The sequence below is a fragment of the Myotis myotis genome, unplaced genomic scaffold (genome assembly GCF_014108235.1).
Source record: "Myotis myotis isolate mMyoMyo1 unplaced genomic scaffold, mMyoMyo1.p scaffold_m19_p_2, whole genome shotgun sequence".
NCBI classification, from domain to species: domain Eukaryota; kingdom Metazoa; phylum Chordata; class Mammalia; order Chiroptera; family Vespertilionidae; genus Myotis; species Myotis myotis.
In genome coordinates this window covers 161389835-161414501 of record NW_023416324.1, presented here as the reverse complement: position 1 = coordinate 161414501, position 24667 = coordinate 161389835, and the positions used below count along the sequence as shown (strand labels likewise).

Here is a 24667-nt window from a genome sequence, read left to right as displayed (position 1 = left end):
CAAGATAAGAACTAAAGCATGGTTTGAAATCTATCAAGTCTTATACAAGCCCTGGCCCACAGTATGACTCGTATTATTACCACCAGCAACTTTCTTCTAAAATATTTTCAGCCTCATGGATCCATAATGAATGGTACCCCCCCAAAAATGGAAAGACTAATGAATGAAAATGTTCCAGTATTTCAAATTCCACACGTGGGACTCTCAAAATAACTACATGAATTAAACAGAGCAAATTCCTCCACTAAAGGATAACTTTCCCCGTAGCCCACTCTGGGGTCCAGGACGGCACCTGGGAAAGCTGCAGAGAGGGCCACGCGCAGAAGTCCCAGTCAGCCCACTCTCCCCTGGCTCTCACAGACGTGGTGATCATGGTCCTCATCACACTCGCGCACACTAACCACTGAGATGTCAGGACCTGGCGGGCAGGCTCTGCTGGGAACACGTTTCACACACACACACACACACACACACACACACACACACACAATTAAAGATGGAAGTATCTCCTCACTCAGAGGAGTCTTTCTTATGCATGGAGGGCTCATTACTGCTTGCCCACCGTGAGCACTAGTCCACAAGGAAGCTCATAATTAGTAGCAATAAATATGACCAGGAAGATGGGGAGGCAGTGGGCCAGGTTTTGTTAAACACCCTTTTTGCATAGAAGCATGCTGGGGCTGGATTTTCTGTGTTCTGTTGCACATTTTGGAGTGGGGCATTTTTTTATTCTTTTAAGACAATTGTCCTCAAGTAAATGGAGGAATTCAATACATTGCTGTTTCCTGGGCTCCTGAGGGGCACAGAGAACACTGGGGTGTCTAGATGTGAGGACCACCTTCCTGCAGGCCTGCAGCCCTCCGCACTGCTCCTGGCACAGGTGCTTCTGGGAGTCCGTAGGGAAAGAGGATTGAAGGGGGTGAGTGTAAGTCAGCGGCTGCCAAGGCTCTTCGCCAGTGGGGCTCAGCCTTGACCTGAGAGAGTTTTTCTTTCTTTGTTTCATGTGGGTCCAGAATACAGTCTTTTGAACTGTCCTTTTTTAAAAAAATATTTTTAAAAAATATGTTCTTATTGATTTTTTTAGAGAGAGAGGAAGGGAGAGGGCTAGAGACATAGATGAGAGAAAAACATCATTGCTCAGCTGCCTCCTGCACGCCCCCTACTGGGGATGGAGCGCACAACCTGGGCATGTGCCCTGACCAGGAATCAAACCAGTGACCTCTTGGTTCATGGATGGGCGCTTAACCACTGAGCCACACTGGCTGGGCTGAACTGTTCATTTTGATCCTAGGTCTGTCTACACAACGCTGAGCAGTAGGTGAGTATGTGCTGGTCGTGACCCAGGTGTTCCTCAGGCTGAGGCTGGGCCTGAAGCTCACAGCCCCTTGCCCACGGGCCGTGGGAGCAACCGTTGTGAGAGGCCACTGCCAGGAGCCACATGCGTGCCTGACTGAGTCTCCCTCTCACGGCCAAGTGTGTGCACTAGAACAGCCGCCAGGGCAGCCCTGCTCTGGGAGAAACTAAGTCACTGGAAGGGTAGCTGCACCCCGGAAGTGGCCTCTGGGCGCCGCACGAGCACGCTGTGGTGCTGCGGGGGGGTGGTCGGCCGGGGGGGGTGGGGCTGAGGGGGGCGGTGCTGCGGGGGGCGGTGCTGCAGGGGGCGGTGCTGAGGGGGTGGTGCTGAGGGGGGCGGTGCTGAGGGGGGCGGTGCTGAGGGGGGCGGTGCTGAGGGGGGCGGTGCTGCGGGGGGTGGGCTGAGGGGGGCGGTGCTGCGGGGGGCGGTGCTGAGGGGGGCGGTGCTGCGGGGGGCGGTGCTGAGGGGGGCGGTGCTGCGGGGGGTGGTGCTGAGGGGGGCGGTGCTGCGGGGGGCGGTGCTGAGGGGGGTGGTGCTGAGGGGGGCGGTGCTGCGGGGGGCGGTGCTGAGGGGGCGGTGCTGCGGGGGGCGGTGCTGCGGGGGGCGGTGCTGAGGGGGGTGGTGCTGTTGGGGGGTGGTGCTGAGGGGGGGTGCTGCGGGGGGCGGTGCTGCGGGGGGTGGTGCTGAGGGGGGCGGTGCTGCGGGGGGTGGTGCTGTAGGGGGCGGTGCTGCGGGGGGCGGTGCTGAGGGGGCGGTGCTGAGGGGGGTGGTGCTGTTGGGGGGTGGTGCTGAGGGGGTGGTGCTGAGGGGGGCGGTGCTGCGGGGGGCGGTGCTGAGGGGGGCGGTGCTGAGGGGGGTGGTGCTGCGGGGGGCGGTGCTGAGGGGGGCGGTGCTGAGGGGGTGGTGCTGCGGGGGGTGGTGCTGCGGGGGGTGGGCTGAGGGGGGCGGTGCTGCGGGGGGCGGTGCTGAGGGGGCGGTGCTGAGGGGGCGGTGCTGCGGGGGGCGGTGCTGCGGGGGGCGGTGCTGAGGGGGGTGGTGCTGTTGGGGGGTGGTGCTGAGGGGGGGTGCTGCGGGGGGCGGTGCTGCGGGGGGTGGTGCTGAGGGGGGCGGTGCTGAGGGGGGTGGTGCTGTTGGGGGGTGGTGCTGAGGGGGGTGGTGCTGCGGGGGGCGGTGCTGAGGGGGGCGGTGCTGCGGGGGGCGGTGCTGCAGGGGGCGGTGCTGCGGGGGGCGGTGCTGAGGGGGCGGTGCTGAGGGGGCGGTGCTGCGGGGGGCGGTGCTGCGGGGGGCGGTGCTGAGGGGGGTGGTGCTGTTGGGGGGTGGTGCTGAGGGGGGGTGCTGCGGGGGGCGGTGCTGCGGGGGGTGGTGCTGAGGGGGGCGGTGCTGAGGGGGGCGGTGCTGCGGGGGGCGGTGCTGCAGGGGGCGGTGCTGAGGGGGCGATGCTGCGGGGGGCGGTGCTGAGGGGGGCGGTGCTGCGGGGGGCGGTGCTGCAGGGGGCGGTGCTGAGGGGGGCGGTGCTGAGGGGGGCGGGCCGCTTACCAGGAGGAGACGCTGTATGTGGCTGAGCTGCTGTCGGTGTCGAGGATGTTCTGGTCTGGCCCCTTCCAGGTGATGGTGGGCTTCGGCCGCCCGCAGACCTTGCACTGCAGTGTCACTGTGTCCCCAAGCAAGCAGGTCACATCCACCAAGGGCACAAGGAATTCTGGGGCCACTGCAGTCAAATGGACATAAATTCACATCATTCGGAACTGGGAACAAAGCAGCCACTTTACCACACCTGACTCTGGTTTCCCACCCATGATGCATAACGACTCAGATAACCTTCGGCTTAACACTGTCGAGTCACCTGTGCCCCACGAAAAGGTATTTTAAAGGCAACAAGTGTTTATTGTGAAAAAAATTAGAAAACACAGGTAAGCAAAGAGGAGAAAACGCTTCGTGATGTCATGATTCAGAGGTAAGTACTGTGAGCATCTGGTATAGGTGCTCTTAGGTTTCATATCCACGCACGTGGTCTTACCAAACTTGAATCCCATTACCCACACTGCACCTGTGGTCTTCCCACCCTAACAGTGCGTCATAAACACGCTTCCCCGTCTAAGTACAGCCCGGCCTCACACTGTTTAAAGCAGTGGTTCTCAACCTTGGCTGCACATTAGAATCACCTGGGGACCTTTTTAAAATCCCGATTCCTGGGCCGCATCCTCCGGAAATTCTGTTTCTTTGTTATGGGGTGGGGCCACAACATTAGTAACAAAGAAACAGAATTTCCGGAGGATGAGGCCCAGAAATCAAGATTTTAAAAAGATCCCCAGGTGATTCTAATGTGCAGCCAAGGTTGAGAACCACTGGTTTAAAGGCTCCATTTCTGTGCTGGGTTTGCATAAATGACTGAGCCAATCCCTGTGCTCTCAATTCTACCACTTTTCAAACTCACCTTCTTGGATGAAATTTGGATTTAAGATCTGAAAAACAAAAAGAAACAGAAAATTGCTGAAGTCCTAACCCAGTATAAGAGAACGGAGACTTTTACCCTATTGAGTAAAAAGAAGCACAGGTTAGGGGGGGCAAGCCCAGAGCCCCGCCTCCGTGGTTTGTGACCGTGTCTCCATCACAGTGACGACGAAGGGCCCTGGCTTACTCTCCTGTCTACTCTGGTCGGTCGCACTCCTCCGGGTGTCCGGGCGCAGGCGGGGCTGTGCTGGCCGCAGCAGGCCTTTCTTCTCCACCGCCTCAGCTGCTCTTCTCCCTGCCACGTGTGTGCCCACCCTGCCCACCCTGTTCAACACCCACTTATGTATTGTGATGGCATCAATTCTTTCCAGATTCATGAATTTTCAAAAACAGAGGACCTGACATTTATCCAATTGGAAGGGTCAATGGCATGAACCACTAATCACAAACCTAGTGGTTTCCTTCCAAATGAACTCATCTCCCCAAGCAGCTACATGCCCATCCCTCTTGTCCCCAGCATGACCTCCCGCATCCCAGGCCTCCATAGGGCAACTCAAGAGCCACTGACCTAATGGTTTGAGCCCTTTGGCTGCAGAGGGGAGAAAACAGAGCCTTGGGCCGACTAGACTTGTCTGGTGCCAGGGCTAGTTGGCAGAGGCACCAAGGGAGCTCTTGGCACATCCCATGCTGACTGCCTTGTGACAACACGGGTCTTCTCAGAAAGAAATACCTTCCAGCCTCGCCTTGCGGAAAAGTTACCTTTCCTCAGGGGGCGGAAGCCTCGATTTCTCTCCCATGTTTGTATGACCTCTAACCAAGCAAGTCCTGGTCATCACGCCTGGCAGGGGGACCCAAACAGGGCCTTCGGAGTCAGAGAGGCTGGGCTCATCTCTTCTATTTAATGTGATTTCATGCTAATTACTTGAAATTTATTAGCATCGATTTCATCTACTATAAAATGGGAATAAGTAATGCTTCGTGCAAAGTATTATGAAAAATAATTTATGTCAAGTGCTTAGCACTATGTTTGACAAGAACAAGTCTTCGATGACTTTAAATACAGATGATCTCATTCTGATCATCCCTCTTCTGCTAAGCAGCTTATTGTGGCAGCGGCTTAGCTCTAATAACTTATTTTGCAAACTCTTCTTTCCTTCATAGAGAAGCCGGAAAGCTGATGTGCCGTACAAACAGCCCCGGGGCGTTCACACTTAGCACCCGGTATGTACATCGGAGGGGAACATGGCTTCTGTGTGCTCCTCCCTACACAGGCAGCCGGATGCCCTTGGGAACAGAGCTGTGCGTCCTGCTCCGGGTTCCCCTCTGCAGATCCGTTGCCCAGGACGCTACCCAGGTTTTCAGGAAGCAGGCTGCCCAGCAGGCCTGTGATGCCAGGCCTGGGGCTGAGCAGCCCATGACTGGCCACTGCAGTGCCCTCTGCTGGTCTCAAGAGGCCACTCACACCACTGTCTGGCCTCCCTTTAATTGTTGGTTCTCAATCTTTGACCTGGACAACTTGGAAAACACAAAAAGACCAATGCCAGGGCCTCATGCCCAGAGATTCTGTTTTAATTAGCGTGTGCGTCGGGGAGATCCAGGCAGCGGGAGCTCTGAAAGCTGCCTCAGGTGCGTCAACATGCAGCCCAGTTTGAGAGCTCCGGAAAGTTCCCTCAATTCAAGGAAACTGCTCTCAGAGAAAGCACTTCCTGCCCCTGAGGCTCTCCTGAAGTGGGGTGGGGTGGGGTAGGGTGGGGTGGGTGGGGGTAGGGGTAGGGTGGGGGGTAGGGATGTGTGTGGGGATTTGGTAAAAGCTTCTGCCTTCCCTACATCTAAGAGACTCTGCTATGTGCGGAGACATGTAGGGGACTGCCCCTAACTATGGGGGGCAGCGCCCCATCATTTGTCGGGGGTGCTAAGGAGGCCATGCATTTACCCGCCTGGCTTAGGTTGAGGCAAAGAGAACCAGCCATCTCCCAGCCAAAGAACAAGAGACTAAGAATATCGTCTGAAGTCCCCAGTGGTTTTCTCAGGATGAGATAAAGGGCAGCCTTCCCCCCATTCAAACATTCGCCGTCTCTTCTGGGCCGGCGTAAGGTTTCATGGACACGGAGGTGTGTGGGCCATAGGCCCTGCCCTCAGGATTTGGAGAATGTTGCCTGGATTTGGGTGACACTTTTCTTCTCTTCTTACCCAGCCTTTCCAAATATTCTTCAGTCAGAATGTCTCACTTCTTAATAACTTTTCTTTCAAGGAGACAAGGCGCAGCCAGAGCATGGGCTGTAGGCTCTTCAAGGACAGGAGCCGCTCGTCCTTCCCCTTGTACCTCAGGCCCCAGCGTGGGTCTGCTGCACTGCGGGCATTGCAGGCATGTTGGCCGAATGAGTGTTTGATCTTTGTTCTCATTTCAGTTCTCCTGAGAATTGAGGACTGGTTCACAAGTAGGATCTGGAAATAGGGCCAAATGGTCCATAAAATAATCCCTTCTGCTATATTGCAATTTACCAGAGCCTGTTTTCAAACACAGGTGGCAGGCAAACTTTGTGGGAAGTGATTAAAAAGCAACAAAACCGGTTGCCTCTGAGAGAGGAGGTATCTGGGCACGAGGGGTTGTGAACTCTGAGCAGACAGAACGCGAAGAACCCAGACCCTAAGCCAGACCAGCTCTCTTGCCTTGGAAACATTCTTAAAGCAGCTCGGGCCTCGGTTGTGTCTGTGACTTGGGGACAATAATGCCCACCTGGAATGGTGTTGGGTGGGAGGACTCATTCACTGATGAGAGTTTTTTGTGAGCTGACCCTTGGTCGGGTGGTGGTGTCTGGCAGGGAGGAAGGCAGACATGCTCGCTGCCTTTCCTTGGGAATCCGCTGTTGAGTCTATGGAATTAAATGACATGGGTTCAGTGGCCGAGTGTGGCCTGGCTGGTGTTACTGAACAGCCTTCCACAAGCATGAAGCACGGCCCTCACCCTGCCCCACCCCCACTCCATCAGAAGGACTCCGGTAAAAACAATTTGGGAATGTGGCCAACTTTGCTCAGTGGCCTGTCTTTCCCATCCCGATGGGAATCCACAAGGAGCAAGACAGGGAGTCCACGCAGGGGCCTCTGAGAGGACACAGATGACCGGTGGGAGAGATGAGTGGCAGTTCCCAGGTTATAAAATTGTACGTGGGGTTCACACCAGGCACTGTGCAGCACTTTTATAAGACGGCACCCCCACTGCTGCTTAGAGGACTTCTCGCCTTCTTTCTCGTTCTCATCACAACGCCAACTGCGGTAAGCACGTTATTAAACACGGGCACTGGTTAGAAAGCAGGTCCTCCCGGCCTGGGTGCAGGCTTCACTGGGGAGGTTGGAGAGAAAGGTGGCCAATAGGCTTTATTGCAGGTTCTCTATCTACAAGGGCTGGGGGGAGGCACCTGTCCTGATTGCGCTGCGCGAGGCTGGCCCAGGTACTGCTGGGAATGGTGACAATGGCACTGACTTGTGCAGCGTTCTGGAGTTGGCACAGGCTACTCACAGCCTCCTTCATTGCCCCCCCCCCCCCCTTGGGGAGGAAGTGTTGCACAGGGGTCATTTACTTCTGTTTCCAGATGAGACAGGGAAGTCCATGTAAGATCCAGGAGACGGTGCAGAGGACTGGCCCTGACCGCTCCTTCCGCCACAGCGTTCGGTGCAGAGGCAGGGTTTTGGGAAAAGTGTTGTGAAAGTTAGTCACCGATGCCAAGGCCTACCTGCTCACCTTTGCTCTGCAGCCCATCTCTACCCAATCCTCCTCGTTAAACTCGTCCAGCAAGGACCAGGAGCCTGGGCAAACCCATGCTCATGATTTCGTTCACTTTGACTCTGGGTTGTGTCCATAGACGGTTCCTCCTCATTTTTCTTCTTTCCACGTGGAAGCAGATCCGAACGTGGACTGGAGGAGGGCTGTGACCGCCTCTTAGCTGTAGTGTAGGAGCCTCTGTATTGGTCTATGGCTCCCTATGGATGGACTTCAGGGCCCAGGCGGGCAAGGACCGTGTGTTGTTGGGTGTTAATGCCTCAGAGCCAGGCACATATCTGTCAGACCAGGGAACTGTAAAGGGGTGGGATCCTAATTTGGGGGAGGAGAGGGGAGAAAATGTGTTGAACGAACTTGGGTGTCTTCCTATTCCCATTACTTGGAATGTGACTTGCTCTGACTTCATCGCCGGCCCGTGTGGGGACTCAGCCAGCAGTGCTCTTCCGTCCTCCATGCTCGTCCCATAGCCCTGACCACGTGCCCATCTATCCTAGCATCTTCCCTGCAGTTACTGCCCCTCGAGGCTGTGAATCCTTTAAAGATGGCCACCCTTGTACATGTCCCATGTACCACTTGTTAGGCTGCTTAACAGAGCATTCTGCACATAGCAGGAGGTCAAGTATTTGTTGAAGCAAATTCATGGAGGTCACACAATTAGCAGATAAGGACACTGGCCTCCTGACCGCCTTGTCTAATGATCACTGCTCATGTGTGAAGGGACCTGAGGTGTCAGGCTGGGACCTGAAGGGCTCATTGTAAGCTGCCCTGTTTCTTGAAACTGAATGCTTCCCTTCCTTAGGAACAGTCTGGGGGGGGCCGTGCAGAGTGGCAGACGGGAAAGGGGGGAGAACTGGAACCCAAGACGGATGTGGTGGTGGGGAAAGGTGACACTCTTTATGGGAAAGGCACATGCTCTCTCTCTGGGAGACCAAAGGCCAGAGGACGGGCCTGGCATAGACCACGTGCGGAAGAGCTGCTGAGGACCCGGGTTTATTTGAACAGCAGAGGGCGGCAGGGGGTAGTGCTTCCTCCTGGATGAAGAAAACCACCACCATGTGGTCCATCGCCCCTTCGTTCTTCCGGCTGGAGAGAATACCAGTGTCTCCTGGATTTTCCTTCAAAGTGGGAGGGCAGGGAGGTAGCCAGAGAGAATGGCAGGTAAAATCAACCAGCACCAAGGAGCAAGCTGAGCTCTGAAGACATTTGAGTCTATTTTTCTTGCCAGTCAATCAATGCCCACGATTCCGACTCGACGTCCTGACAGTGAGGCTGAAATCTGTCTAGAAGAGCAGGTAACCACCGACTCCAGAAAATCGCCCCACCCCACCTTTTCTAAACCCTCAGCACCAGCCACAAAACACAGTCCAAAGCTACACAGCGAGAATGCGACAGGAATAAACACGGTCCAAAGAAACTCAAAATAAATGCCCTAAACTGAACTCAGCTGCTCAAATGAACCAGCATTTCTATTCTCTGCCTCTTCCTTCTATGCCCTTTGTGCTGGTTCATGGGAATCTGTGTTCAGAGGAGGAGGGAAAAGGGTGTTAGATGATTTTAGGTAACGAGAGTTGGCGATTAAATGAACAGATCTAAGAAAAACAATTTCTAAAAATTTAGGTATGATTTCTGGTTTGGAGGTTTAACCCTTGATGTTTTCAAACTGGCCAGACCAGACATGATTTTCTGAATTTTTAGAAAATAGTTTTCTAAATGTTTAGAAAATCTTCCTACTTCTGCTCATTCCTAAATGAACACAAGCTGCAATTGAACACACGTAAATGCAACTCAATCCCAAACGGCAATAGAACTGTCTCTGAACTGGTTTCTTACTTCTCAACTCTTTTCATTATCATTTACTTCTAAGTATTTCTTCTTCAACTTTGATTTATCTCTTTGACCTAATTGTAATAGAAATACCTTATAATTTCTAAACGTATGAGATTTTAAAAAATTATCGTTTTGTTACTGATTTCTCACTTAATTGCATTGTGGTTGGAGTAGTTGGCCCATATGATACTGTTTCCTTGATTTTTTTTTAAAATGAGACTTGCTTTAAGAGTCAACTTTTGTAAAACGTTCCGTGGCTTCTTAAGAAGAATGTGTATGTATTAATTGTTGGGTGCGGGTCTCTGTGGATGGCCACGGGTCAAGCACATTGCTTTGTGGAGATTTCTATTCCAAATCCCTCTCCCAGCCCTCCTTGCTATTTTGGTTGGAGAACATCGAGTGTGTCCTCAAAAATTAAAAGGATGGAAACGTGACTTTTAGCAGAATGAAAAAATCTATAACCCGTCCCACAAAACAGCTGAGGGGAAAAGAATGCAAGAAGGAGGTTTACTGGGTGTCTGCGTTGCTCGTGGTGCTCTCAGCAGCCTGGGTGCCTGTCGGGAAGGGCTGGGCTGGGTGGGGCTGAGGACCGTCCCTGGCGGTGGTATAACTTCCTTTTCATAAGTCACATTGCCAGCGTGGAGGCCAAGATCTTAACTTTGGATACAGCCTTTATGGACGAGTGTTTTGAGTTCTCATCCCTATCCCCCCAACTTTTTTTTACTGAGTGAAACAACCTCCCAGAGTCTAAGGACCCACAACAGGTTAAACCTGGCTCTGAGGACACGGGGGAGTGCAAGGTTCATTTGGGGACTCACGCCGGACGCCCTCTCCCTGGCCCTCCACAGTACTCCCTGCAATACTGTAATGCTCTGCATTATTAAATTCTGATGTAGTGAATTGCCTAGGACAGTGGTCGGCAAACTCATTAGTCAACAGAGCCAAATATCAACAGTACAACGACTGAAATTTCTTTTGAGAGCCAAATTTTTTAAACTTAAACTATATAGGTAGGTACATTGTTATTAACTTAATTAGGGTACTCCTAAGGCTTAGGAAGAGCCACACTCAAGGGGCCAAAGAGCCGCGTGTGGCTCGCGAGATGCAGTTTGCCGACCACTGGCCTAGGACATCTCATTAGGGAGCCTGCAGGTGAGCCTTCACAGCACGGGTGAGCAGGGCTGTGGGAGGAAGACTGTGGCCTTTTCTCCTCTAACAGCTGGTCCTGAGAGCAACTTCTCCCGGGTCAATGGCGCTTCATAATCCCATTAGCATGCACCCTAAATGACATGGGCTGGGCCTCCACTCAGGGGGCGGGAGCCACAGGACACGCATGACTAAGGGTGTGCGTTACGATGGCTGCGTTGGCCTGGGAAAGCAATGGAACTTCCTTTCCTGGCCTCTATGAATGGACTCCTGAGTCATTGGGAAAGGGTGGGGTGAAGACAAATAATTGCCCCAATTGTCAAAAGACTTAAAAAGTTGTTGAGGAAGAAATTCTCCTCCAACCAGCAGATGTGCAACAAGGGAGGGCCTGGACCTGACCCTCCTAAGAAAGCACCTGAGCCTCAGTGACAGGCTTCCATTGCATCCCGCGCCAAGGCTGGCCTCTCAAAGCACCACCCTCAAACCTGCTCTTCCCATTGGCTGAATAAGCATGACCTCTGAGGGTAAGAGCACCCCATCTTCACTGGGTGGTTGGAAGGAGCAGAAGGCATGACAGACGTGAGTCCACGGAGGACCTCTGGGAGAGACGCCTGCAAGCTAAATGCCTCAGTGGCAGAATGTTAAGTCCATCTGCACGCAGGGCCGGAACAGAGCGAGGCAAGAAGAGCAGGTCTCCAGGCCAAACCCGTCAGATGTATTACAAAGAAAATATTTTGTGCAAACAAACCGAGAGGAATGTGATGCTTCACTTTCTTTTCTCCAAAGAGCTCTTTTCACACAAAACATTCTTTTTATAAAATGCAGAAACAGGCGCAGGTGGAAACTCACTGGCGATGCCAGGAGGTCAGTCACCGGACAAGGGGGCAAGTGTGTCCTTCCAGCTGGCCGGCCAGGAGGCCGAATCTGGGACAGAGAAGCCGCTGAGGTGGGAGCGACAGGCCAGCTCTTGGAAGACCGGAAGCTGGAGCTGGGCAAAGTGGGGCTGGGGAGGGAAGAAGGGTCCCCTCCAGCTACTCCGGTTCTCCCCCCAGCAGGGAGCGGGCAATCCAACCAGGTCTCAGGAGGCCGTTCCTGCCACGGCCCCTGCGAAGCACGTTTCTGGAGCAAGACAGCGAAGCTTCTGCTTCTTCTTCTTTTGGGGTCTCCTCGTTGTCAGAATCAGAAGCTCAGGAGAGTGAAGGGTCTCTGAGTCCTGGCAGCTCACCTGAGGTCTGCAGGGCGCTCAACGTTCCCCATCACGTACAGCAGCCCCTGTGCCCGGAAGCCGTGCTGCCACCTACAGAGAACCCCGGGCCCAGAAAGGCCAATGGCCTGAGCCCGCACAGAACGGTCTGGAGTCCGTTCTTCCATGTGAGGCTGCCTCTGTGTGATTGTTATTTAACTCGTACTTCGGCCTTGCAAAGCTGGGATGGGCGGAAATGACACTCCTCTTTGTTGAGTTGGAGCATTGAATAACAAATTTGTACCGAAAACTGGCACTGGCAGGCAGGTCTCGTCATCTGGCAGGGTTTGTGTTTTAGGTTAAAACCACCCGAAGATGGGGCGCTGAGGAAGAGCAGGTGGCGAGGGTGGGGAACACAGGGACACCCAGGTACTGCCTTCAGGGCACCTTCTCACTTCCCAACAGAAAGTGACAACGCCCTCTGCCTCAGTTTCCTCTCTACAGGAAGCCCCTGTCTTCCCAGGGGCTGGAGGGAGGAGGAGCTTGGGGAATTATGGTTTAGTGGGTACAGTTTCAGTTTGGGATGATGACAAAGCCTGGAGATGAATAGAGTGACAGTTGTACGACTTGTGAAGGTATTGAATGCCACTTAAAAATGGTGAAGATGGTCAATTTTATGTCATGTATGTTTTACTGCAATTTAAACAATACATGACAGGGACGGGGCTAACGAGTTTCCCAAGTTTTTGTCGACTCTGAAAGTCTATGATTTTACCCTAATTAGAAATTTTCTCCCCAATTAGCTTCACCTTTTTAAGTGTCTTCTCTCCCTCATCTGTCAGAACCTCTCCCACAAGATCCTAATCCCGTTCTTCCTACAGATGGTGCCCCTGATGGAATGCCTCCGGGCTGGAGCTACGCCCATGGGTAAGGTCTGCATTTGGTCACACCAAGTGCGAGATACAGTCTTTCGAGAATCCTGACCCCCTCTTCCTCTGATGGGTTGACCTTCTCTGCTAGAAGTGCTATTGGGCATTAAAACAATTAAGATGCATGTAATTAATTGTGCTTGACCGAAAGGCTGGGCGAAGAATCCCTGTCCCTGAGGACGAAGGCTGGGAGGCTGGGTCAGGCCTCCCCGTCGAGCACGTGATGTGGCCGAAAAGCAGTGCTGGGCGGGTGGGAGGGCAGGTGCGGGAACCCAGCCTCCCCACAGTCCTGACAGCTCCTCGGAGTGGCATGGGTGTGGAAACCTGCCTCACCGGGGTCCTCAGAGAATCCAGTAACGCTCAGACTTCTCAGAGGTGGGTGCTGGCTGGAGGGCCGGGCCGAGCCCGAAGCCCTGAGCCTGCTCGGGCCCAGGTACCGGGCAGACACGGGTGGGGCAGGAGGGAGAAGCTGCCGGGTGGGCACCATCACGTCTACCCTCCTGGCGACGAAAGGCAGCCTGTGGTCTACGCTGTCCTGGGAAATGGAATGAATACCGACGTGTCCCCAGGAGAGCCGAGTGTCTGTGTTTCGCCTGCTTGGACTCTTCCTCCACGTAGAAACCTTTATCTCAGCGACCACAGCCCCTCCACTCCTATTCCCAAAGTGTGGCCAGTGCAAGGCCAGGAAGGCAAAGAAGTAAGCCGACCCAGGGACAGCTCCCAGGCATTTTTGGAGCCGTTCTCCCTGAGGTGTGGTCAGGGCCATCAGGTGAAAAAGGGGTGCTGGGCCACGAGGGACCGCGCAGACCTGGAGGCCGCCTTGTGGCAGTGAGTGGCATAGCGGGCGGTGCTGGGAGCTCGTTGTAATTGAGAACATGCAGGAGTCCCTGCAGGGGGAGGGAGGGAAGCATGGGAGCAGAACCGCTTCCTTTAAATAACGGGGTGTCCTCCGAAAGCTTTGTAACTCAGATTCCTAGGGTCCGAGGTGACTTATTGTCCTCTTAGCTGCGAAGGATGTGCCTATATATCTCCCTGAAACAGTGCGGTGGGACATATGCCAGCTCTGAGGGTAGCAAGCAGCTTAAGCAAGGACCCTGGGAAACGGCTCCTTACAGGAACCCTTCAATCCACCAGGTGAGAAGAAAGGATGCTTGGGTAGTGACGCGCTGTGGAGGCCAGGTAAGAGCCTATGCACGGCTAGGAGTGGCATCGACGCGCTGGCACAGGTCACGGGTAGGCAGCCAGCTGGGCAGGACGCAGCAGCGACCTAGCATGGCACGCACACAGGGCCAGGGGGTCAGCCAGGGCTCCAGACACAGGCTCCAGGCCAGAGGAGTGAAGTAAAGCTCGGTAGAGCACAGGGACACATTCCCGAGGAGACAACTCCCACTACAATCATCGGGGTCAGAAGACAGGAGTGAGGCTGGGGACCAGGCTGGGCCTGGAAAGATGCTCAAAGCTCTCACTTGACCAGCGAGTGGGCTTCTGGAGGTGGCCTCCCACCTGTTTCTCAAGCCAGGTCTTCCAAGCACAGCTCTCTTCCGGTGCACCTTTGGCCATTCTCGTCTGCAATGGACAGTGCACCGAGGTCCTACTTACCCACCCCTTGAGGACCCTCAGCTCACACGGAACAGTTGGCCTTCCTGTCTCTGACTTGTTATTTGTGCCTGAGAAGCCTAAGCTAGCGGTGATGCCGCTTTCCCTCAGCACCTGCTCCTGTGCTCAGGGCTAGCTTCCCGGTGGCAGCTCAGCTCAGAGGAGCTCGCTGACGCTTACAAGGAGCATATGGCACATATGAGGGCCACACGCACACCAGCCACAAGAAATGCTGGGTCAACCAGAATATTTGCAGCTTCTAGCCACACACCCCTTGAGAGTTCCAGTTCATTGGAATGTGAAAACGTCTTGGACATGCATCAAGACCGTGTTTGGCTTTCCTTGTTTCAGCATCGACAGCCTCGTGCCTTTGCTTACGTGTCTCCAGCACCTCTGGGGACCCACCTCATTCAGCCGTGCGAAGGCTGCAAGCGCGGGAGGAACAGGAACCTCACAAATGCTTGCAGCTCACAAATCAGGGCTGAGATGTGTGTGCACGTGCACATGCACGCGCTTAACTAAATGCAGAATGGGCTCCTCTCCCGGCCCGCGTTCCCGTGCCCACTTCTTCCTCTTAAGGGCAGAGTAGCAACGCCACTCTTCTTCCCCAGGCCCCCCGAGCTGAGAAAGGTCCCAAATTGCCTTCTGGGACACAGGTACCTGGCTTTCCCCTCCCTCCGCTTACAGATGACATCTCCAATACATGCCAGCAACACTTAGGCTGGAGGTACAGGGCCACCAGGCATCTACAAGCCGACAGGTGTGGGCCCCACGGGAGCAGGGAAAGCAGAGCCAGACCTCCCCCCTGTCCCCAGCATCCTCAGTCTCTAAGACGCATTTAAACTGCGAATGCAATGCTCACTTCCTCCCACCGCGGAGCACTGCACAGGCCCACACCGGCCAGATGTAGCTCTGCGGCAGCAGCCACATCCACAGGGGACTGTTTGGTCCTGGCGGGACTCCCACTTGCAACCGCTCGTCTCTGGCCGATTCAACTCCATCGGCATCTTCCACAGCTGCCTTGCCACATCTCGGGCAGCGTGGTCATTCTTGGGTTGTGTGGTGGTTGTCATAATGTGGTGGTGGATTTCTTTGGGATTAGGTCAAATTAGAATAAAAACAAAAAATCCATCTAGTTAAGTGAAAAGCTTAGGGCTATAAAAAATTATTATTTTTTTAAATTCTCTGCTTTGTCCTTAGAGGAAATTTCTAAACTTTTATCCAATGTTGGAGATGGGGGCACAGATTTGGAGAAAAGCATTTCAGTGATTTCTGAAAGTGGTAGGGAATGCCAACTCCAAGTTTGCGTGAATCCTCTAGGGCAGCGGTTCTCAACCTGTGGGTCGTGACCCCTTTGGCGGCTGAACGACCCTTTCACAGGGGTCGCCTAAGACCATCCTGCATATCAGATATTTACATTACGATTCATAACAGTAGCAACATTACAGTTATGAAGTAGCAACGAAAATAATTTTATGGTTGGGTCACAACATGAGGAACTGTATTTAAAGGGCCAGAAGGTTGAGAACCACTGCTCTAGGGTTTGCACATTCACAAGGGTTTCATTCATTGTGGGCCAGGTGAGCGTCCTGTTCCTATAACCCCAGATCATTTCCAGCCGAGAAGGAGCTGGAAGGTGATTTGAAGCTCTTGTTGGTGGAGGTGGTGGTTCCATGCCACATCCCTGTTACCCCGGGTGTGGGAAGGTCCCAGGGCAGCGTTTCAGTCTCCCTGTCTCTAGAGAGGGCACTCTCTCGGGGCCCTGTTCCTTCCTTCGGGGTGGGCACAGCCACTGCCTGGGGCTCTGGTTAGAACATGATTTTGCTGGAGTCTTGAGGGAGGAATAGGTCCCATTGGAAGAGCCAGATAAAGAGAACAAAGGGGAGAGAAAAAGAGGAAAAGGGGAGGAGGGAGAAACAAGTGGGGAAAGCTAAAACGAATGGGTTCTCGTCTCTCAGCTAGAAAACCAACCACTGTTTATAATGCCATTTTCCATGAACAAAAAATTGTTTTCTAAGTCTCCAATAATGAAGCTGGGTGTTTTCTACACAAAGCCAAACCCGCCAAAAAAGAAAACAACAAGCAAGCATTTAAGAGAAACACAAGTGTGTGTTCTTAAAAAGATATCTAGGTAGAATTTTCTATCAAAATCCAGCTGCATTACGTTTGTTGGTTTAAGTTGGGATGGAACACCCCGAGAAGCCCTGACATAACAATTTTCCTTTGCCTGGCAGGTCACTTTAGCAAGGCCACGGTCACAGAGCACATTACGAAAGACAATCAGCGTAGGAAATAGGACAACAATAGCTGCTTCTACCTCCATGCTAGTATTAGGGTCAAGATCGTCACACTCTGACTCCTCGGAGCTGTTCGTCTCCTTGGTGGGCAGCATGAGGAAGGGGGGAGAGAGAGAACACAGTTAGAACACAGGCAGCTTTTGTTAGAGAGCGAGGAGAACGTCAGAGAAGCGCGGGCAATGGGCAACCGGGCAGAGGAAAACCCGGGCGGGGTGTGGTCGCCAAGGCGGCAGCATGCTCTTGTCAGGAGCCGAGGCTGGGAGCGTGTGCAGCCGCTCATCCCACAGGAACTAGCAATGGAAGCAACCGCATGGAGCATGAGAGCTGTTGGATCGAGACTGTGGTCTTCGGTGAGGCTGGCCTTCCCAGATGAGGGTGAAGGAGGGAATACAATTTCTTTTCCCCAAGAAGGACGTTAGAATGGGTTTTGGCCGTTCTTATTTTGCTCAGGAAGGTGGGGGAAAGTGCCAGGTACATAATCACACTTTATAGCACAATTAAACGTCAGCAGTCTAAGTTCCATTTGCCAGAGGGCCAAGTGTAAAGAAAACAGATCACACTGTTTTGAGACAGGAGGCAACCAGGGTCTGCCGAGGCCTAGACTCGGCGAGAGTAGCAGGGAGATTATTACCAAGCAGACTCGGGCGTCACCAATGTGCTACCCTTCTCTGCCATGCACAGGCTGGAATGTGATGTCTGAATTCTGGGGAAAAGAAATGAAACTTGGCCAAGGACACAGTAGCCCTTAAATTCCAAACCTCAGACTTGACAGGGTTGAGGGTTTGGAGAGCACCCCTCATCTCCTCACCCCACATGTACCGTCTAACCTACGATGCCAAATGGGCAACTCTGAGAACTTGGTTATGAATCAAGCACCTTGCGGTTCTAAGGGAATAATGCTGCAGATAATTTTGCTATAAAACATCTGCACAGTATATAGTTATGAAAGAAAAAAAAAGGATACTTACTTATTTGAATCGAAGTTGCCAGGAGAAATAAAAAATAAAAAATAAATTGATCTTGCATGCAAAAACCTGTTAAACTACCTCCCCTCTGGCTCCCACGCTGGGAAGAAAGATCCCCGTCCCCCCGGTCGCCTCGTGAGGATGCTGCGGGGGGAGTGGAGGGGGTGGGATGCAGCTCCGGGATCCTTACTCACTTTAACAGAGACTTTGTGGCCCAGAATATCCTTGGGTTTACGAGGCCCTGTGGCTTCATTTTTACCCGAGTTCTCCACTTCCGCCCGCTTTCTCATGCGTAGAGTATGCCATGAACATGACTTCCTGTTGTACCAAAAAATGCACCAATCAAAATGGCAGGTCAGGGCAGAGACAGGCAGCAGGTGGGCTGGCCACCTGTGGGTGTGTTGGTAGGTGAAGGGCTCCAGTCATGCCCCGGCGTCAGAGGCCCCAAACCTGCATGCCAGCTCTGTGATGGGCAGCTGACCTCACCTCCAACGGGAAGCGAGTGAGAATGAACTGACCCTCCTGAGATGTGCAAGGTAGACAGCAGCGTTTGAGAAAAACATGAGCACTGAGTTAGGAAGCTCTACCAGGGGCAACTTTTATAAAATACTGATGAGGTCTTATAGGCCTGAGGCAGTTCCTTCTTGAGGGGTTTGGTGGATAAGGGAAGAACGGGTGGTGGTGGTAGGGGAGGGGGTTGGAAAGATAAAAGGAGTTTATTCTCTAGTGTTTAAGTTACTGGCACTTCCCTGGGATCAGATATAGAGACTCAAAAGGACGATTTTGAGGTTTCCATCTTGTTATTTGTGTTTGGACTGTGGCCTCTCCCAGACACTGTGGTGCAGATAGGACCTTCGGGGGCAGTTGACTCATTTATCGGGATATCTTAGGATAAAGCAGTGGTTCTCAACCTTCCTAATGCCGCGACCCTTTAATACAGTTCCTCATGTTGTGGTGACCCCCAATTTCATTGTTACAAATTGAACATAATTAAAGCATTGTGATTAATCACAAAAATAATATGTAATTATATATGTGTTTTCCGATGGTTTTAGGCGACCCCTGTGGAAGGGTCATTTGACCCACAGGTTGAGAACCGCTGGGATAAAAGGTTTGTGGCCTATGTTCTCCACATCACTGGGTGTTTATACATGTGAGGCTCAGTCAACCACTAAGAGGTCCTAGGGTTTTCCTGTTGGGAGAAGAACCAACATGTGCTCTCAGGGAGGCGAGGCCGGCCATGCCCTTTCCCACTGTCCTAACTTATTTTTTCCCATGAGGGTGTGAGAGCTACATCTTCACAGACCTGCCAAGAGAAGCTCAGAGCAGAGCTCTTGATATGTTAGGACTCAAAGACAAAGACCCCAGAAGCCATGTCCCACATGGCATGAATGACCTTGGTCGGCCATAATAATTCCAGGTGTGGCCGCAGATTCTGGACGAAGCTCTAATAGTGTCTGAAATAAGTGAGGTTGGCTTCCCTTCAGTGTCTCCTTGTCCAACGTAGGCCTATGCAGGCCAGAGATCAATGAAAAGAGCTTCATTAAGGGAGAGAGAAGACAGAGAGACATATAAGGTTTAGGAGGATACTCCAAAATGTATCACATCCCCTCCACAAAATCCCACATATGTTAGGAATTTTAGGAAGTTCTGAGAAAGGTGTCCCCAAAATATTTATCACTAACACACGTGGTCAAAAATCCAACTTTCTGAGTAGGCAAGAAGAGCAATCATAGTCACATTCTCAAATCTTTTGGGAAAGTGGGCTCCTTTACAAGTCCAGAGTCTCTTGGCCAGACCTTCTCTTGTTGCTCCTAAAGAGGCAGGCTGTGAGGGACCCCTGCATGCCAGCTCCTCGCCCACCTGCTGTACCGGAGTAAGACCCAGTCATGGAAGCTCATCTTAGGTGATATCACTCTGTTAGCTTTAGAGTTTCATCTCATATCTCTGCTCCAAATCCATGTTTCTAACCCTCTCTGAGAACATGAGTCAGGCAGGTCCTTGCTGAAGACTCCTAGGCAGATAGCACAGTGTGTGTGTGTGTGTGTGTGTGTGTGTGTGTGTGTGTGTGTTCAGTCATTACAACCCTCTGGGTCATTGGGCATGCTCGGTGAGACACTAGAAACGTTACAAACAGTGCTCAGAGGGGGGACTCAGAGCAATACAAGTGGTGGGACAGGCTCAGCTTCACGGTCTTCTTCCCAGGAGAACGCATCCTCATGGTCTGGGGAGCTCCCATCTCTTGGCCACAAGCCCAGGGACTGATGTGGAAACAGGGTTTTGGTGACACTGGCCCGTAGGCATCACACGAACTCTGACCTCTGTGGTCACAGTAGGCCTCGGGGAGGGTACGGTGCGTGTCCTTCACTGATAAGTGACACCCACTCTCAGTCAGCTGCTCGGTCCACCTTCACCACCCCTTGTGTAAGAGCAGCTGACAAGGAACCAAAGTGACCGATTTGTATCAATTCTGTTCTCTCTCACCCAGCCTGACCCCTCCTACCGTCCCTCCTACAGAAGATGTGAAAAGTGACCAATAGACTGGAAGGCGAGGAGGAAGACCTGCTCAGAGCCTGCATGATTAGATCATAAGTCATTACGTGTCCATCCTGTAAGGCCACTGATTCATAACAACGTCAATGCTTTTGAGGGCCTTTGTTCCCGAGGCTTCTTAAAGGGGACCACAGCCAAGTGACTTTAGGGTAAAATGCATTGGGCCTCTCTGTGCCATAGGGGACACGACTGATTCCCAGATGGGCCTATGGTTGCCTAGAAAGGCCAGGGCCAATTCAGCAGCCTCCACCCCCGAGCTGGAGAAAGGGCCACAGAAGCACAGCTCCGTCGGTGACCCTGCTCAGACATCTTACAGGAGCCCCTTTCATCCCCGAAGCCATGACCACACAGCACAGAAAGCAGCGGGGAGGCAAGCCAAGCACTACCTTCTACTCTAGTCATTAATTACGCCAGCACCTCGAGGCCGCCCAGGTGGACAGTATCCAATCTGCCTCCTTCCTCATCTCAGAGGTTAGAGAAAACCAACAGGGGCTATTTAGAAGGGAAGACGGGGTGGGGTTGGAGCCTTAGCAACTGATTGTCAGTGCATTCAACCAACTTCTAAAGCATAGAAAAGAAAGGAAAAGGAAAGGGGGTGGGGGTGGGGGGGGGAGAAGAAGAATCATTTGCACATTTGAAAGTCCCAGAATAGTGAAATGGGGAAAAAGGGTCAACTAGTCTTGAACCTCATTAAAACATGCTCATGGTGAAAATTTATTTTACATATTTAAAATAGTACATTTAAAATTATTAGTTACATTACAGGTACAATGATGAACATTGTGACTCTCCATTATATTGCACAGCCTGACTTCATCCATATGGGTTTCTTTAAATAGTGCAAAATACTTTATACAGGAATGTGTTCGGAAGGGTCTTTGCAACCAAAATAAGGAAAAGAAATATCTTACAAATGACCATGAACATATATTAAACGCACAGGGGAGGGGAAATTGAAAAAAAAAAAAAAGTACAATCTGTACAGAGGAATTGCCATAGACAACCAAAAAGTTCCCTCTCTCCTGGGAGAAGCAGCGGGCCTCTGACCTGCACAGGTCTGGCATTTGTGCTAAGGTAATTTTTTGGTGTCAATCAAAAAAAAAAAAATATATATATATCAGCAACTTAATCCAATATAAATAGAAGTCCAGTCCAGTGAATCCTGCGGTGGGCCAGGTGGAGCCACGGAAGGCATGCTGTCACCTAGGGTCTCAGTAGGGCTCTTTTCTTAGCGAGAGGGAGAGGGGGGAAAAACGAACAAAAATTATAAACAAAATGGAAAGGAGAACCACCGCCACTACCATCCATCCACAAAAACAAAAGATTCGGGACAATCCAGCCTGGACGCCGGGCTGCGGTGGCTCTTGAGCCCTCAAGCATCACTTCCGTTGGTGGCGCTGTCGTGAGTAAGCAGCAGTAATTCCCTACTGTGTGTTTGCATTTTTGTGTTCTTGGTTTGTTTTGGAATTTTTTACATCCACATACTCCTCTCCCGGGGAAGCCACCGAGGCACTTACTTGATGCTCCCGTCACTATTTTCTGCCGCCGCCGTGGCTTTGGTGAGGGGCGCCAGGATGCTGCCCGGGACCCAGCCCTCGGCTGCGGGCGAGTGGTCGCTGGCAGGCTGGTACACCAGGCACATGTTCTGCTGGTTGACGGCGAGGACCTGGACCACCTCACCTTGGCTCACACAGATTTCATTCTCCTTCAGTGCATAGTAATCTTTGATCACGGCCATGGACGAGGTCCCATTGCAGCCTCCCAGGTCGCCCTGCTGGGAGACAGGGCGAGAGGGACCCAGATACAAGAAGGCTGGGGCACATGGCCTGCTCTGCATCCCGTGTGGGTAAAAGCCCACCCTCCCACTAGCAGGGGAAGATGATCTTGAGTAATGACATTATATTCATAAACATACTCTTGTTTCATACAACATATAGGGTGTCCCCCCCCAAAAATGTATACACACACTTTGAATAATGATAAAGGCAGTGCTTATTAAAATACATTTCATTTTCAAAGTTGAGCAATCAGGTGTTAAAGTGTGTATGTATTTTTGGGGGGACACCTTGTATAATCAAGGGTGAACAGGTAGAGATACTGCTGGCCTAGGTAAAGATGTAAACACACCTTCCACCTGCAAGCCCCTCCCTAGCATGCAACCTTCCTGACTATGTCCTCTGATTAATGGAAGGAAAAGCATGGTACTGGCACAGGGGTCCATGAGCACCTGGGCAAAGTGAGGTCAGGGCAAAGGTCAAGCTAGAGGTCATAACCCCAAGTGGAAAGAACACAGACCCTTTGATACACTTTTTTCTTCCTTTTGAAAAAACATTGGTCTTACTCTGTTCCTACATTCTGACCCTCCTGAGACAGGAGTAACAATGAGCCATTTGCCCAATTCAAAGGCAAGGTCATGACCTATCCTGCTCTAACTCCTGTGGGGACAGAACTCCTCCAGTTTCCCCTATTCTCATTTATGCAGTGGCCCTGCCTCTGTGGCCTTTTCACATGGCTCTCCACCAGGGAAGCTGCTTCTAGACAGACCTGTATGTCCCAGGGAGGCCTGGCTGCCTCACAGAGCATGGTGAGAGCCAGAAATTCTTCAAAAAGCTTGACAAAATGCCAATGTGACTTTAACTTATGCACAAGAGCAGGGGGTTTTAAGATGGAACATCATTTCTAGGTGATGTGATAAAATAGATTGGTACAGTTACTTTAATACAGAACTGAAGTCAGACACTGTTAATTAAAAAAAAAAAATCAGTGTCATCTAACTAGAGGCCCAGTGCACGTAATTTGTGCACTGGGGGGGGGGGGGGGCTGTCCCTTAGCCCAGCCTGCACTCTCTCCAATCTGGGACATCCCTCTCATAATCTGGGACTGTTGGTTCCCAACCGCTCACCTTCCCGCCTGATTGCCCCTAACCGCTTCTGCCTGCCAGCCTGATCACCCCCTAACCACTCCCCTGCCAGCCTGATCGACACCTAACTGATCCCCTGCTGGCCTGATCGCCCCCAACTGCCCTCCCCTGCCAGCCCAGTTGCCCCCAACTGCCCCCACTGCCGGCCTGGTCACCCCCAACTGCCCTTCCCTGCCAGCCATCTTGTGCAAGGGTGTGACAGTCAATTTGCATATCACCTCTTTATTATATAGGATAATTGAGGTAAAAAGAATAAAATCAGAACATGAACACCAAAATGTTCCTATTCACCGACCCACTGAGTTTTAGAGGAAACTGAGGCCTAATCTGATTCACTAACTTGCTGAGGTTCTAGAGCAGCCATGGGCAAACTACGGCCTGCGGGCCGGATCCGGCCCGTTCGGCTGTTCTATCCGGCCCGCGGAGCCGAAAAAGCAGAGGGTTCTCTTGCTCTCCCCTCCACTCCTTCACCAGCAGCAGTGTTAACATGTATTAGTTCACACAAACACTCCATCCATGCTTTTGTTCCGGCCCTCCGGTCCAGTTTAAGAACCCATTGTGGCCCTCGAGTCAAAAAGTTTGCCCACCCCTGTTCTAGAGCAAGTGAGTTGCAGAATTGGAATGGAAACCAGATTCCCTAATTCCTCATCTTTCCTATTTGTTCTCTTGCTCCTACTACCTGGTGGGATGAAAGCAACTGTGTAGAATGAGTCTACACTTATGTCTGTGGCTGTCCTCATGGTGATATCTGCATGATGGATTATCAATGATAAGTGTTTAATCCAAGACTGGCTTCCCCATTCACACACACAAGTGACTTCTTGCCACATTAACCAGTGGGTGGTGAAGAACTGTGAGTCACTTCGGCAGCTCATCATTAGAAAAGGCAATGTCTTTAAAATGTCAAACACCAGAGTGGTGCCTTTTAGATGACCTACACCACAACTCTCTATTTGGTGTAAATCACCTGTTTTCATAATTGTGACTATGGTAACACCTTATACTTTTATGGAGTTTCTGCTGATGACTACTGCTCTTGAACACAGTTTCTGAGCCAGGGGGAACTGATCTAACACACTCAACTTGCAGAGAAGAAAGAGGAATAATTGAGACTAGTTCGTATCTAGTGGGCTGTTCCTGCTCAAATGATCAGCACAAAAAGATGCTACTTCCTACAGTGAGCCCTGAGGCCATGCCCTCAGGTTGGCAAGAATGGAACCCATGGGCTGTCACTTACCTTGCTGGCCTCAAACTTGTCTCCAGGCTGGTGGTAGTCAAACCCTGGACTGCCATTGGAGGTAGATATCTTCAGGGGTGGCAGAGGCGGGTTATAGCTGGAGCCCTTTGGGGGCTTCTCAGAGCCCACAGGGATGGAGGAGTAGGGCCGTGGGCTGGCCTGGGGAGTCCTGGCAGGCGGTGCCCTCATCACGGCTGAGCTCCTCTCCTTCCGCTGGTACTCAATGGGCGACTGCAGTGCTGCAGAGAAGAGCGACGGTTACTCTGAGCTCTGGGGATCCTGCAGGGTTTGGGAGCTTCTTAGGTACAGGCTCCATGCCAGGCACAATGGGGATACAGGAGGAAGACACTACCCTTGTTGTTAAGGAACCTATCTACTGTGAGAACTAAGAAACCTACCTGAATAATGAAAATACAAAGCCCAAGTAGTTG

The 24667-nt window shown here is 52.1% G+C and overlaps 1 protein-coding gene across 20 annotated transcripts in view; it reads right to left on the bottom strand.

Moving 5' to 3' along the window:
- Nucleotides 1-24667, bottom strand: part of KALRN (kalirin RhoGEF kinase) — a 656959-nt gene that overhangs the window by 29398 nt on the left and 602894 nt on the right. For 10 of the 20 annotated variants that reach the window (XM_036353029.1, XM_036353021.1, XM_036353030.1 and 7 more), the window contains 6 exons: nt 24237-24475; nt 21597-21853; nt 17721-17844; nt 16582-16641; nt 3789-3816; nt 2891-3062 (listed from right to left, as the gene is read on the bottom strand). In XM_036353029.1, the coding sequence (XP_036208922.1) occupies nt 2891-3062; nt 3789-3816; nt 16582-16641; nt 17721-17844; nt 21597-21853; nt 24237-24475 (880 nt within the window). Of the gene's footprint in view, nt 1-2890; nt 3063-3788; nt 3817-16581; nt 16642-17720; nt 17845-20765; nt 21854-24236; nt 24476-24667 lie in introns of those variants that run through there. The other 10 variants (XM_036353032.1, XM_036353045.1, XM_036353043.1 and 7 more) reach the window with 4 other exon arrangements.